Source organism: Nanorana parkeri, unplaced genomic scaffold (assembly GCF_000935625.1).
Source record: "Nanorana parkeri isolate BGI_ZX_2015 unplaced genomic scaffold, ASM93562v1 scaffold586, whole genome shotgun sequence".
NCBI classification, from domain to species: Eukaryota; Metazoa; Chordata; class Amphibia; order Anura; family Dicroglossidae; genus Nanorana; species Nanorana parkeri.
This window is the reverse complement of record NW_017306854.1, coordinates 461393-477023: the sequence shown is the minus strand read 5'-3', so window position 1 is coordinate 477023 and position 15631 is coordinate 461393. Positions and strand designations below refer to the sequence as shown.

The 15631-nt window shown below is 41.6% G+C and overlaps 1 protein-coding gene across 1 annotated transcript in view; it reads left to right on the top strand.

Moving 5' to 3' along the window:
* NUMBL (NUMB like, endocytic adaptor protein) overlaps positions 1–13749 on the top strand; it is a 70987-nt gene extending 57238 nt beyond the window's left edge. Inside the window, exons 4-10 of the mRNA XM_018562584.1 lie at positions 330–404; positions 1633–1707; positions 2264–2404; positions 3681–3885; positions 8656–8979; positions 10268–10441; positions 12031–13749. Of these exons, the coding sequence (XP_018418086.1) occupies positions 330–404; positions 1633–1707; positions 2264–2404; positions 3681–3885; positions 8656–8979; positions 10268–10441; positions 12031–12731 (1695 nt within the window). The 3' untranslated portion in view covers positions 12732–13749. The remainder of the gene's footprint in view (positions 1–329; positions 405–1632; positions 1708–2263; positions 2405–3680; positions 3886–8655; positions 8980–10267; positions 10442–12030) is intronic.
* The last annotated feature ends 1882 nt before the right edge of the window (positions 13750–15631 follow it).

The following is a 15631-nucleotide window of genomic DNA, read 5'->3' as shown; positions in this document are numbered from 1 at the left end:
TATATATATATATATAGAGAGAGAGAGAGAGAGCTCAACAAAGAGAAACAATGAATATTATTACTTGACCATGTCTATATCACTTTATATAGCACTTAGGAAGATAATGGGGCTATACTATATAACGCATCAATAAAATATACTGTGCAGAGCATCAGACAAGAAGGATATAATGGTACGGTAGTTGAATTGTTGTCATTGTGGTCAATACTGCCCTCTAGTGTCCATCTGCTATTGCTGCTACGCTGTTGTGCTTCATGTCATTCCATGTCATTTATTTTGTGTCTCCCGCGGCTTCATTTGAATATGTCCCTTTTTTTTGTAAATAGTACCTCGGGCACGTGGTGGTGGAGGAGTCGCGAGGCATGCATGTATGCGAGGATGCTGTCAAGAAGCTCAAATTGGTGAGAAAAGTAAATTGATGGTGTGACTACTCAGTATGGAATTTATAATTTAATGAGAAAGGATTAAGTGGGGGGTAAGTCAGACTGACTAACACAGGCCAGCCATGAAGGGAGATTCTGAAGCCTGCCATCTCCCCGGCCATCCTTTGCATGTCAGCAGCCATTCCTTTGAAGAACCTGAAGTGACACCAATAAATATATTTGCATAAGAAGTATGGGCTGCACAGAGGGAATTAGAAGACCAGGAAATCTGTAGCTATGGGTTCTCTGAAGATAAGATGAAAGGCTGCCTTTGTGTGAGGAATTAGGAAATTTCCCAGAAATGTACATGAAAGAGTCGGCAACACTGCAGGCTTAGTATAATATCGTGTCGCCTTGTTCAGCGGTACCACACAACAACTAATCACAGATAAGCTTTCAGGAGTATACTTGTAAAAAATCTCATTGGTTGCTGGGGATTGCTGCCGTTATTCTTCTTTTGTACCATTTTAAATTAATTTCTTTGTATTCCCTGTAGTAAAAATGAATTAATTTATTTGTTTTATTTCAAAATATAAGCTGGACAGTTTTCTAGTATATTAATCTCCAATGTCCATATCAGCTTTTGTTTTGGAACGCTGCAGCTTGCTATTGTTTAGTATAAAAACAAGTTTTTGCATAGCCCTTAAATGATCTAAATCCTATTTGTTCATAAACCAGTGCAGAGCTATCAAAAAAGTTCCTTTTACATGTGGAAAAATGAATACATCAACAGAAATAATGCAATTAGTATATATGTGCATAATATGGGGTAACAGGCAGCAACATCTTCAGTATGTTGATTATTCAAAGGCTGCCAATACAATGCACTATGCACCCTTAGTAAACTTAACTCCAGTTCTGGCGCTTTACAGAGCAGCTGGTGCGTTGCATTGCCATTCATATGAATATCGCCCTAAATGCACCTCCCTGGCCGCAATGTGACTGACTGCACCACAATGCGTGGTACCGTGCGGTGCAGTGCGGTTGAAAAAGGTAATAGTACAGCCTATTGGTTCTGCCCTTCACAACAGTCTCAGTTTCTCATGTGGCTCCTTGAGAAAATGAATTGCCCGCCCCTGTATTACATAGTACATCTCTTTCTCTCATGCTTGTACAGGATGGTAACCATTGTAATAAATTATAAATCTGTATGGAGCTGTAGTTTGATTTCTGTAGTTTTATTTTGCATTTATTTTTACTTGTCTAGCTTGGAAAGAAGTCTGTGAAAGCTATTCTGTGGGTCTCTGCTGATGGCTTGCGGGTGGTGGATGATAAGACAAAGGTGAGCTAAAGAATGATGTACAGACCACACAGAAATGTAATTATTATTTCCCTGGACGGCATAAAATGGACCTTTTAATGTGACAGTCTGCATGTTAATACTCACACAGTGCATTCAGTGTTTATAGATATTATATTAAATAGTACTTTCAGGGTCCGCTTAGACGAATGGGAGCGCTAACATGTTTTAAGGTACATTACTGCAAGTGCAACACACTTTAAAAGCATGTGTCCTTCAATGCTGTGTTGCTGCGATGTTCATTGTTATCGGCATGTGAATGCTCTATACAGTAGTGGCCAATGTACAACACGTGGCAGCAAACACACAACATGCATACTGTACATTGTGGTGTGCTGCGGTGGGAAAAAAAAGGCTCATGTCCGTTTCCTGGTCCATTGTGGTACATTGGCAGCTCATTTATAATAATTTGCCTAAACACAGCACATGTTAACGCACCACAACCAGTTCGGATAAGTCTGAATTTACACAATTCAAACTTTAACAGTCATCACCTCTGCCCACTCCTCCATTTACACCTTGTTTCCTTCTTTCTAAGGACCTCATTTTGGATCAGACCATAGAGAAAGTTTCATTCTGCGCCCCTGACCGCAATTTTGACAAGGCATTTTCATATATCTGCCGGGATGGCACAACGCGACGCTGGATCTGTCACTGCTTTATGGCCCTGAAAGATTCTGTGAGTCAAATGTGAATATTGGCACATACAAATGGTTGTAATGCTTGTATTTAATAATAAAAGAACTCTACTTTTCTGGAAAACACAGAACGATCACTGTTATGGGTGCATGAGGAATCTATGCCCTTTATTTGATAAGTAGTATATACTAATCCTCTCTAATTCCATTGCAAAGATATAATTTGTTAAGCGTTAGGATCATTTGTCATATATTAAAGGAGAACTATGAGGTGAGTGCTTTTCACTCACCTCATAGTTCTAGCCGACCTGTGACAATGAGACTGTCACAGGTCGGCTCAGTAGATCGGGAAGTGAGCAAACACATACCGTCGCTCGCTCACTTCTCGATCCTGTCACGGCTCTCTGCCGTGACAGGGGAGGGGCTGGATTCCCCCCGCTCCGATCCGCCAGCGCTGACTGGCAGAACGGACGGGGGAGGGGGTGGGTACTGCTGGCTCTGCCTCTAGATAGGCAGAGCCAGCTGTCAGTCACGCAGCTAGGCGGATACCGGCACAATTGTCGGGATCCGCTTCAGCTGCGGCGTCTCAGTATGCCGCGAGCAGCAGCTCGCAGTATACTGCAACGTCTCCGTATATCGCGAGCTACAGCTCGCGGTATACTGAGCCTAGGGTGACGGGAGGATGCTAGTTAGAACTAAGGAGAACTGTGTGGAAAAGCCTTAACCCCATAGTTCTCCTTTAATAATATTCCTTATCTAAAACAAAAACAATTCTTATTAAAATGACCATAGTAACAATACCACGGGGCACTTTGTATTACATATCAATACAGAACATGTGTAGAGTGGAATTTATCAAAACTGGAGTAGACAAAAACTGGAGCAGATTTGCATGGCAACCAATCAGCTTCTATCGCTCATTTTCAAATCTCAACTGAGCAAACTGAAGAGAGAAGCTGATTGGTTGCCATAGGCAACTGCTCCAGCTTCTTTCTGTTCCAGTTTTGATAAATTCCCCCCACTGTACCTCTATAAACATAGAAAATAGATATAGATAGATATCAAAGCCACAGTTTTCATGAAGTGCTTGGACAAGGACCTTTATGGCAAGATCACCAGGTATTATTTTAACAATGAAAAAAAGATATAAAAAGATTGAGAACCACTTTTAGGATGACATTACTGCATTAAACTGTGTGTGAGATTTTTGTGAATGTGTTTAGATCTACTTTAATATGTATAGAGAATGTACAGAGGGCTTCATATGAATGCCGTACATTATCATGTGACCGTGTACCCCTTATCCCTCCGTAACAGGGGGAGCGCCTGAGTCACGCTGTTGGCTGTGCATTTGCGGCTTGCCTGGAACGAAAGCAAAAGCGGGAGAAAGAGTGCGGAGTCACTGCATCCTTTGATGCCAGTCGTACCAGTTTTGCCCGTGAAGGTTCCTTCCGTGTTACCTCATCATCTGGCCAAAGCGACCGAGAAGAGACAATGCGGCAGGTTCAGGAAAAAAAGAAAGGTAGGGGCTAACAAGGTGAAAAACCATGGAAAAAAAACTACAAAATGCATAATTAATGGTCAACTTTCAGGTCAAATTGATTAGAACATTCGGAGAGGTAGGCGGCTGGTGTTATATGCAAGTTTCAACTTTTGATGTAAAAGTTAAGCTTGACCCTGCTCATCTCACCTCCTGAAGATTCCTTTTAGTCAGTGAGGCCACTCGTCACTATAAAAAGAAGGCGCTAGGGTATGCAAACTTTGATGATTATTTCACCTGCCTACATGTCCAGATCTGCCAATGGTTTCACAGAAGGTAGCACCCAAATCGCTGGCCTGTTAGGGCCAGATGTACATTCAGAGGGGATTATTATTATTATTATACAGCGCCAGCAATTTGCGCAGGGCTTTACAAAATGGGGGGAGACAGTACAGGTAACAATACAATTTCGATACAGGAGGGTTAGGAGGGCCCTGCTTGTGAGAGCTTATAATCTAGTAGCAGGGGCAAGTGATACAAAAAGGTTATAATTGTGTAGATTGAGTTCGTGGAAGAAGTAAAAGGACAGACATGTTGAGGTGGGATAGACTTTTTAGGGTGGGCAGAGTAGGAGATAAGCAGACAGACTTGGGTAGGGAGTTCCAGAGGATTAGAGATACTCTGGAGAAGTACTGGAGGCGAGCATGGGAGGAGGAGATAAGAGAGCTAGAGAGCAGGAGGTCTTGAGAGGAGCGGAGAGGACAGTTTGGGTGATAGTTTGAGATGAGGCTGGTAATATAGCTGGGGGCAGAGTTGTAGATGGCTTTGTATGTTTTTGTTAGTAGATGGCTAAAAGAATGATTTTGCATGGCTCTGGCCGCTGTCCTGAAATAAGTGATAAGCCTCTTATTTTTGGGGTATGTGATGAAATTAGACATGTGAAGAGCTTGTCTGTAAGCAATAAGTACAAAGCATGCAGCGTGTAACAACACCAGGGGGCACTGTGCAGTTTGTACATGTGTTCTATTGAGATACTCCGAGTAAATAACTAGGATCCAGTGAATTACTATAGGGGTAGAGGGTTTAATTGCTACTGGCTGGCCCCCTTCACACACATCCTACATGTCACACCACTGCAGTAACAGCCTCATAATAGCAGGAAAGATTGATTTCTTTTGGAGTGACTACACACCAGAGCATCACATTAGTACATCTGTAGCATGTACTACGTAAACTGAATGGCCCTATCTTTTATGTGATCTGTACATGTATTTGGGCTATTGGCACTGTGTGTAATATTTTATAATAAAAAACAGCTGAATTCTCTCCACGGTCTATATAAAAACACTTTGCAGGACTCTGCACACATTTGTTTTGGGCGAATAATGCCAAAAAACAAATGTTCTTACTATATTTTTCCCCAGTTCGTATCTAGTGTTGTAATATTACATTATGGCCACTAGATGGAGCTGAGGAGCATCTAGTGGCCATATTGTATTATTACAACACACTACATTCGAACTGCCATTATTCGCCTAATACTCCACTCAGCATCAAAAGCAGCAGGAAGATGAAATAATATTGAGTTGTGTGCATAGTGGTTTGTTTTCCGATTCCGAAAAACTGCTGAATTCTGGAGTTTTGCTTTTCGAGTTACTGGCCCAAAATTGTTCCTACTATCATTTTTTTCTTCATCAACATCCAGAAGAGAACAAGCAGTCATAGGTGAATAGCTTTTCACTTTATTTATTACGGACAGTTTAAAATATTTAGAATTTAGAATAGTGTCTGCCATTACTTTTATTTTGTTGTACATTTTCTGCACTAGTCCTATTTGTATTCAACAAGTTGCTAACACTTAAAAATTAAAATTCAAACAGTACAGAATAATACAGTACAGTACAGAACAGTAAGAATAAACAATACTTTTATTTTGGAGATCTTTACAATTTCTCTCTAGTCAAATATAAATATTCTGCATTGAAACTCTGCGTGGGTCACCCCATGCCTGCAGAGCATCTCTACCGGGGTTGCCCTGATATGCAAATAGCAACCATTTCCAGACTCTGGCCTGCCCTTCATTATTATGGAAGGCCTAACTAGCCATTAAAAGGCAGGGGGTAAAAGAGGGCAGACAATACCCTCTGAACATGGGAACGGAATGCCATTTGCGTATTAGAAAAGCCTGGTTTTCTGAGGTTACCGGGGTGCCATAATAATAACTTACACTTGTCCACAAGTTTGTTTTAAAGGAAAGCTATATAGTGTTTTTAGGGAGCAATTGAAGGTAACCTTGACATCATTTTTGCAGTTTTATTCACATTGTCTTTCATATTTATACTACTGCAAACAATCAAAAGATCATTGTAAATGCTCCTTCTAGTGGTTTTCTGTATGATCAGCTTCCCTGCGTTTAAAGTTCAAAGTTGCATGGTGCACCCCCTTCATTACCAGGCCATTTTTTAGTTTTTAGCGTTTTGCAAGTTTGGTTGAGAAATCCTCCGTCACTCAGCACTGTAGCAAAATTCATTTTATATCATTTTTTGGGGACAAATAAAGTTTCCTTTTAGTGGTATTTAATAGGTGCCTTTTTGAAAAATGTTTACTATATAAAGTTTAAAAAAAAGACCAAAACATTTGAAAAAAGCCGGTTTCTCTTACTTTGGATTACAAATCATGTCATAAAAGTAGAAAATATCAGGACAGTATGAAAATCCCAGAAATTACCCCTTTTGGAAAGTAGACACTAGCAGGTGATCTGATATATGTACAGGTCATAGACAGCTGGAGGTGAAGGGGTTAATGTACAGATGTGCACCATAAGGGAGGTGAAGAGATAACACACATCAGAGATAGAATGGAGCTAACATACACTGAGTGGCCAGATTATTATGACCACCCCATCAGTACTTTGTTGGGCCACGTGATAACTCCACGAGATGACTTTGTTGGGCCGCCTTGTGACTCCACGAGATGATGAAAGGTGATGCGAGGAATCTGACACTGCACTGTTGCCCTTCTGTTGTCTTGTACCAGTCTTGCCACTCTCCGTTCTGCCCTAACATTGACTAGTCGCTGACGGCCACAATTCGCACGTTCAGACCCAGATTTTCGGCTGACAGTCCAGTCTTTAAACACTTTAACAACAGCTGCTCTTGAACATTTAACGAATTCTGCTGTTTTGCTGATACTCGCTCCATGGCTCCGAGCGCCAACAATCATCCCACGTTCAAAGGCTGTTAAATCGCGTTGTTTACCCATATCTTCAGGGAAAAAATCACTTCTACTGTTGTAAACAACCTGCTTCCCCATTTATAATGGTCTGGCCCTGTAGCAACTTCAGCGCAAAATTATAGCTAATTTGTCTACAAACGTCAGGTGGTCATAATAATCTGGCCACTCAGTGTATATAGGAGAGGGTGAAAGGGTTAAACATTTTATTTTACTTTTTTATTTATTTATTTATTTTTCAGCTGCTGCAGCCTGTTTTGGGCTCACCCATGCATTACTCCCTTTACTCACCCCTACCTCTGTTGTAAGGCCTGGCTCACACCTAGGCGACAGCATTTTAACGCGCGTTTGTGATGCACGTTTTTGAGCGTCTTTTGCGCGCATTTTATGCGCATACAGCAAAAAGCGCATTTTTGTGAGCACATTGTAGCTCATTAATGCTAATGAGAAAAAGCGCAGAAAACGCAGCAAATGGGCGTTTTCAAGCGTATCCTATGCAGTCTATGGAGCCAAAACGACCTGTAATATGCCAAAAAAAAAAAGCTCCTGTACTTTTTCCAGCGGCACGTGTTTTGCTTATTGCGAAAAAAACACTGTGAACAGGGTCATAGAAATGAATGGGATTTTTGGGGCAAAAAAAGCGCTACAAAATGCTGAGTGTGAACCAGGACTAAAGAAAGCGGAGGGCTTGGCAATGTAAACATTGCCATGTGATGACTGTGATAACCAATCGCAGGACACAGATCTGTTCTGATCAGCTCTGTGCCTAAAGCCACTGTTCTCCGCTGTCAATGACAACAGGAGCTGCGGCTGCAATGGTCACAGACGCATACACACAAACACATTCAAGGGAGGATGTTCGGGTACGTCCTCCCAGAACAATGCGCCAGCAGACCAGTGTTTTAATACAGTGGCCCGTCCACAATTGGTTAAACTATCAAACTTTATTCAATAATGAAGGCAAATCAAACAAATATACATTGCCCATCCAAGAATTTCCTTACATTTTTTGCCCAAGCACTTACAGTCATCATCTTTCCAAACAACTAAGACTTTTAAACATCAAGACACAGCATCCATTGTAAGTGATTTCATCGACATTTGGAATAGTTTAAAAACCTTTTGACTATAACATCACTTTAAGTGTAATAAATGGACCTAGCGGGAGCACATAGTTCTCTGTTAGCTTTTATTGCTGTGTGTGGCTCTGTTATATAGATTTCCAGCCATTACATGTCCCACTGAGAATGTTGCTACTGGTACAAGAAATGAGGGGCAATCTCCAATTGCAGCACAGGCAACAGCAATTATGATGGAGGTGTTAACCATTTGTGGGGTTTTTTTCTGTTGGGTCCCTGTTTGAAATATTCCCCCCTTCCCTACAAGCTAATTTTTTTACAGAGGTTGTATGCAGATACAGTTAGGGAGAGAGCTGGTCACAAATTGAAAAGCTACTGCTGTGCTTACCTTTTAGAAAACACAGGCTGCAATACAGAGTCCCTTTGTTGCCATTTATGTACTCCGGTATCACAGGTGACTGTTTTGTTTTGTTAAAAATTAATAAACATCTATCATTTACAGCTATCACAAGTGAAGGAAATCAGAGCCAGTCATCAAACGCATCTTCCCTGACGGCCTCCCCCAGTACCGGATTACCAGCCCAGTTAGAAAACTCTTCTCCCCTGCAAGGGGCAACGGTCCCATCTGAGAAGGCAGAGATGGGCAGTCAGCATGCCATCCCACGTCGTCACGCCCCCATAGAACAGCTTGTAAGACAAGGATCTTTCCGTGGTTTCCCTGCTCTTAGCCAGAAGAATTCACCCTTCAAACGTCAGCTGTCGCTGAGGCTTAACGAGCTCCCATCCACACTGCAACGCAAAACAAATTTCCAGGACAAAGGTCAAGGTGAGTCATCAGTGGCGGAGGAAAGCATTTTGTTCTTGGTGGTGGGGCCAGCTATTTCTTAACTAACTGACTTAAAGTCACCTCATATCTCAGACTTTAATAGAACCTGTTGACCATTTTAAACTTTCACATATGAAAGCCTGAAAACTGCCTGCTATTTTTGTTTTGCTGGTCCTTTCCTTACTTTAGGGCTGGGCATGCTTCCACCCTTCATCTCTCTGTCTATTGAAAGCACCTTGATGGGCAATAAGGGTGCTCCCATTGGACAGTGAGTGAACCTTCATTCCAGGGGAGGTAATAAAGAGCCCCTTGTGGTGATTATTTCTAGGCAATGATTTTACTTTCGAGAGCCTGTTCACACTTGTTCATTTTCCTGCAGTAAAACACATTCATTTTACTGAGTGAAAATGCATTTTAGGTAGAAATCCCATTCTTTCCTGTGGATACAATGTATTTTTTGTGCATTTACATGTGTTCCTAAATGAACAAAAATGCACATATGAAATATATATAGAAACACATAAATATGCATATAAAATGCTCAAAATGTGCATAGATGTGAAAGGTCTCTTGTAGAATGACTGACAGGTTTGCTTTCAAGCAGACCTGAATTCTTCTGTTTTCCCTGTCTTGCTGCCCTATACTCATTGATCGGAACTGAAGTTACAAAATACCTTTCCCGGAGACACCTGTCCACCAGTTTTTCTTGGGTACTGGTCCTGTGACCAAGTATTGGATCTATGACCAGATGATTTCATCCAAGGGGTGCAGGAAGAGAGTTTAATGCAGAGGCCCTGACCTATCCTTTAGCTGAGATCACATAAGCAATGCCAAAGCAGTCATATGACCGGCTTTCTTTTGAGGTTATAGTTCTGCTTTAAGGTATCTGCCTAAAAAATGTAATTTTGTAGGGCAGCTAGATGAACAGATTTGTGCCTGGTAGGAAGCATCATGTAGACTCATGTAACATTGCCATACCTGCTGTCAGGTGGTAGGAAAGGGATTCTACACTTTTGCCCGGTGGCAGTGCAGTGATGACCATAAACAACAACATCATGATACAAGGGAAGGGGGCATCACATTGCAGAAGTCTGGTACATGTATACATTTTGTCTTCATTTTCCTAATCTCTAATACAGAAGTCCTTACAACACAACTTTCAAATTTGGTCTTTAACAAAAAAAATACAAATTCTGTTGATCCAAAACAAGTTTATTTTTCTGTTGCATTTATTAATATCTACTGAAAGCTTTAGCCGTCTGATCTAATCCAGTCCTGTGTCTTTCAGTCCCGGAAATGGATCCCACAGGACCGCCTGAGCCAGATGGAATTACTGACCTGTGCAACCAGATTAATAGCTCCTTCAACAACAAACCTTCGGAAGACCACTATGTGAATGGGAATGGGATGCGGACCCCACCTTACGTGGCTTGTCTCCCTCCTCCTCGACAGACAGCACAAAGTGAGAACATGGGGGGGAGGTGGTGATCAAATATACATCCATCATAGTGCTGATGTTCTCATTGAGCAGTTGTCTTAGTGGCACTTGGTTGGGGTTTAGATCCCAGGTTTACAAGCCCTTTTTAAAGTTCATCACGCAATTTCCAGTATGAGTGTGCCATATACTATGTATGAAAAACATATTTAGTTATATCTAAATGGGTTGTGAATTAAGTCATTCACAATACAATCTCTCTTACAATTTGATTATAAGATGTTTTCATTTTTTAATAAACAGTAAAAATGAAACGTCCTTTCTAAGAGAAGGTACCTGCAGATACTTGCTGTTACCTTTACTGGCCAGTTAAATCTTTTCTGGACCTCTCTCTGATTTAGTTTAATTTGGAAATGGGCTGGACTTCCCAGACATCTTGCTTCCGCTCGAACCTATTACCTCCGTCATGTCCAATGAAAGCTCTCTTGTGACCATTTCAATCACTTTTCTTGGTCAGGATCCATGCAGGTGGATGAGGTTCAGTCCAGAAGTCAGGAAAACTAACATTCATAACTTGCAGATTCACTTTAAGACTTCAGTGGGCTCATTTAATAAAGCATTGCATACAATCTTGATGTTGTGCAAAGTGCAGTAACCCAGAGCAACCAATCAGAAATGACATTTTCTGAGGGCAGATAGGCGACATATGAGTCCTGTTTGTCATGAGGGAAACATGGAAAATTCTAATACTGACCTTCTTCTAAAAATGCCAGCTTCCTGGCTGTCATACCGACCAAAAGGCTTCAATACTTTCTGAGTCTCTGAATTAGAACAAGTATGTAGACCAGGAAGACCGAACGTCTTATCTGCATACTTATCCTATGTCACTGAGTCAAAGCATAGAAAGCAGAGGGGTTAGTATGACAGGTAAGTAACATTTGAAGAAGGAGCTCAGCAATGGCAGCCTCCATCTAATGACATATTTCCTTTGAAGTATGTCTAACGCTTTTTTTTTAGTTTAGGGTAGACTAGAGGATGATGACGCTGCTGTCAAGATTTTTTTTTTGCTGTCTGTGTGTCCCCTTGGGGAGATGTTTTAAATTACTTTGTTTGTGGCATAAGAGGTTACAGTTACGTTAAAGGAGATGGGGATCTCTCCAAGGTAGGGGAGATCCTCTCTTTGACATTTGTCATAAAAATTTGTCTCAGTGACAATGGACACCAGAACAGATAGAATGGGTGTATCTGCTCTGCGGGGGCACAGGCAGTAACAGAATAAAAACAGCCAAAGTTCACTGCTAACCCTTCCCTGCTCTATCCCAAAAAAAAAGTACTATTGGTTTTAGGTGCATTTTAAGCTTTCTCCTATATAAATCTCAGTTCTAATATAATACGACCATCTAGTTTGCTAGGCTGTAGCTGAAGTATATAAGCCCCAAACATGAAATGCTTTGTGATAAGACAGTAAACATCAAGTCACTCTTATAAGCTTTATGTGGCAGCTTTCTAGACTTAGACTTGATGGAAAATTCACAGCTATAAGCTAAATGTTGAACTTTGCAATGTTGCTGTGTATATGGGTAAGAGTAAAGTAACTAAATCTCTGTTTTATGTAGGCATGCCAGTGTGGCCAGATCAAGCAGTGACCACCAACTCAACTCCTACTAATGTCCAAATGGGTCACCGTCGTACACCATCTGAAGCAGAACGCTGGCTTGAGGAAGTAGCTAAGGCAGCCAAAGCCCAACAGCAGCAACAACATCAAGAGCCCTTGTCGCAGCCTATGGTGGCTGTACCAATGGCAATACCACCTGCAATACAGGCCTATCCTGTTTCATTTGATGCATCTCCTGCCCCCATCAGTATGTTTATTGCCCCTCATATGCAGGCTGCCTATGTTCCAGTGGGTGGATATGCCCCACCCATGGCCAACAGCATACCATACCCTACACCAAGTGTTCCAGTGGTAGGCATTACCCCTTCCCAGATGGTGGCCAATGTTTTCTGCTCTGCTACCCAAGTACCATCATCCAACCTGGCAAGCAAAACTAACCCATTCCCTCCGAGCATAATGCACTCTTCAGCCACAAGTGTCCACAACCCTGCTCCAACCCAGCCTCACCAGTCTGGACCAAAGTTAAACAACGCTGCCAACGGTACTTGGCCCCCGGATCCTAGCCAGCTAAGACTGGCCTCCACCGCACAAGAAGTGGACCAGTTTGAAGCTCAGTGGGCAGCATTGGAGTCCAAGTCTCAGCAACGTCTGGCCAACCCTTTCTCCAATGAACTGCAGAAGACTTTCCAGATCGAATTGTAGCGAATGTAACGTGCCCTATGCTTCACTCAAACTTTGTTCAGGAACAACCACCAGTAATCAACCAGTAGTATCCCATATAGAGCCATGCGACAGAACCTAGAAGGTTCCAGATCCCGAACGGGTGGGTGGGTATAACTGGAGATCATGTGACCCCAATGACGACATCTGTACTGATGGATACCAACAATAGGGTTGTATGCTAATCTAATAATAGCCGCATTTCTCTATAATAGGGCGCTGAGGATTGTTTGGTCGGATTCAGGAAGTGAATTACGATTCCAGAAAGCTGTTTTTGGTGGGAACAATTTACAAATGGGACATGGATTGAGCAGATAAGAGAAAGTCATAATAGGTTGTCTTTGCAAGAGGGTTTGGTAGGTAAAGCGGAGGCTCGAGGTATGTGATGTGAAAGTCTGTGAAGGATGTAATAAAGAAGGTGCAGATGTCTCATTTATTCATGCAATATTTGGCACCACATTAGACCTACCCCTTGTTACTTTGCATTAGTTTGTCCATGTGGTGCTATTTTGGCTATTCATCCAGGGTATGAGCATTTGTTTTATTTATTTGTATATATAGTGGGTTTCTTTTAAATTATACCTCTTGCAACAACCATGCCTCTGCTCACTACTGCCACATGGTGGTAGAAGAGAAGTTTAGCATTGCATCTCATTTTTTTCTGTGCCAAGTTGTGTTACATCTCAAGGTTACTCTACAATTGCCATTGGACAAAGCTCATGGCAAAAAAAAGGGTTATGCTTATTTAAATCAGAGGGGTGACCATTTACTATTTTGTAGTTTTATGTTTTTACCATTGTAACTTAAATGCCAAATGTATTTCATATTTAATATATATATATATTTTCTTAATTTTGTTTTTGTTAACTTTACGAAATGTAAATTGACCAAATAAGGGTATTCCCTGGAGAATTCAGTCAGTGGCCCATTGATAGGAGAAAAGGGTCTTTTACAAGAAATAGCAGAGGTTCAGTATGTGTCTTGGTGCAGGTGAGTTGATCCATTTTGTTTACTCTGATGTTTGCGTTCTGTCTTGCGGTGATATCTAGAGATCTTATTGGCCAGCCATTACTAGGGAGGTAAGCAGACTCAGTCTTGGTGGTTGTGGGCAGGGCCGGATTTACTCTCTCTGCTGCCCCACGGCCAGGTTCCTCAATGCGTCCCCCTGTATGTAGGCTGCATACAAGTGATCCCAACGACATCACAGAGATCACTTGTAGAAAACAAGCGGTGGCTTCCCTGCTGTACATTTAGCCTTGCTGCCCAAAGCAGGGCTCAATGTAGAAAACAACTACCCGCCCGCTGCATGTCCAGGGCTTCGGGAGATAGGAATTCAACACCCCTACTGCCCCTCTACTCCCTGCTGCACCAAGGCCGGGCCTCGGTTGGCCTTGTGGGAAATCCGGCCCTGGTTGTGGGTTTACTTTTTTACCTTGCTTTGTCTGCTTTTCCTTTCTGATGTACTGTTTGTGGGATGAGGCTATACCTGTATCCAGGCTAGGTCGCTTGGGAGACAGGCCTCCTATATACACGTATTGTTCAATCATAGCTTGTAAACGATAGTCCGGAGAAGATCTGACTAAGCATGCTTTTACAGTGCATTTATCAAACTTCAAGCAGCTTTCTTGGTGGAAGTCCTTGCTGTGTCTTTACACAATGCAAAAAGCTTTTTTTAAGTTGCATCAAGCACTCCCTGAACTCCTCATTGCTAGGTTGGAACTACATGGTGCTTCAAGGAAGACATGCAAAGCCTTTACAAGCTGAGATTAAACAATTAATTTGTATATAAGGCCTTCCTTGCCCAAATAAGAACACAGCTAGGCTTTGTAGATGGTGAGACCTGATCCATCAGAGGATCCTTTTAATTTCTTTTGTTCAAATCAACACACCTGCCACCATAGATTTGTAACCAATGGTAATGCGTACGCCTGCATTGTCCATGCAAAGTACTGGTATATATCCTTGTATTAGGCTTGCTGCTGTCTATTTTTATAACAGGACTTTTCCTTTAAGTCCTCAGTTTTTGGGCAAAGGAAACCTGCCACAAGAGAGGTACAGTAGGTACCAGTTGCTGGAAATGCTAGTTACCTGGCGGTCTACCCTCAAGCTTCAATACTTTTCGATTTACTAACCCAGAGCAAGTCTACAGATCAAGAAAATCAGAAATAAATCAGAAGCTCTTTTCTGCATACTTTTTCCGGGTCAGTGGTTCAGAGTACCGAAGCCAGAGGGCCAACTTGACACCCAGAAGGAAAAGACAGCAATGGCGGCCTCTGAGTTTCTCTTATTACAGGTTTCTCTTTAAGTTTAAAGTATGATCAAATGAATGTCAGAAAGACTTCAGTGGAGCAGCTTCTGCCATAGTAACAAATTCCAAACTGCTGCTTCATACAAAGCCATCTGCTGGAGATTGATAGAAAGTATATTCCATAGTTTTATGTATATATCATGTTAATGTCTTTGGCTAATGCCCAGAATAATTCAGTTTCTAAGTGCTTTCTTCTGGTTTAGTAAAATTGTGAACATCCAATATACGGCGACCATAAACAGTGCAATGTTTTCTGTCCAATATGACCATATTTCCTCCAGACGACAGAGACTGAATAATGGCTGACATTAGCCACAAAGAACGTATATCTCTAAACTATAACCATATATAATGTGTATATAAACATACATCTGTATGTGTACATATCCAGAAAAATTGACTCAGGTGTCTGTTTAAAGTGTAAATTATCTTCATTATAGATTATATTCAGAACATGCGTCTATGAGTGTATAGAATCCGCATACACATCATATAACTTGTGTTTACATATAAACAGAGCGCGTAGGGATTCAGGAGTTATAATACATTTTATACATGAATATGTGTTGCCTTA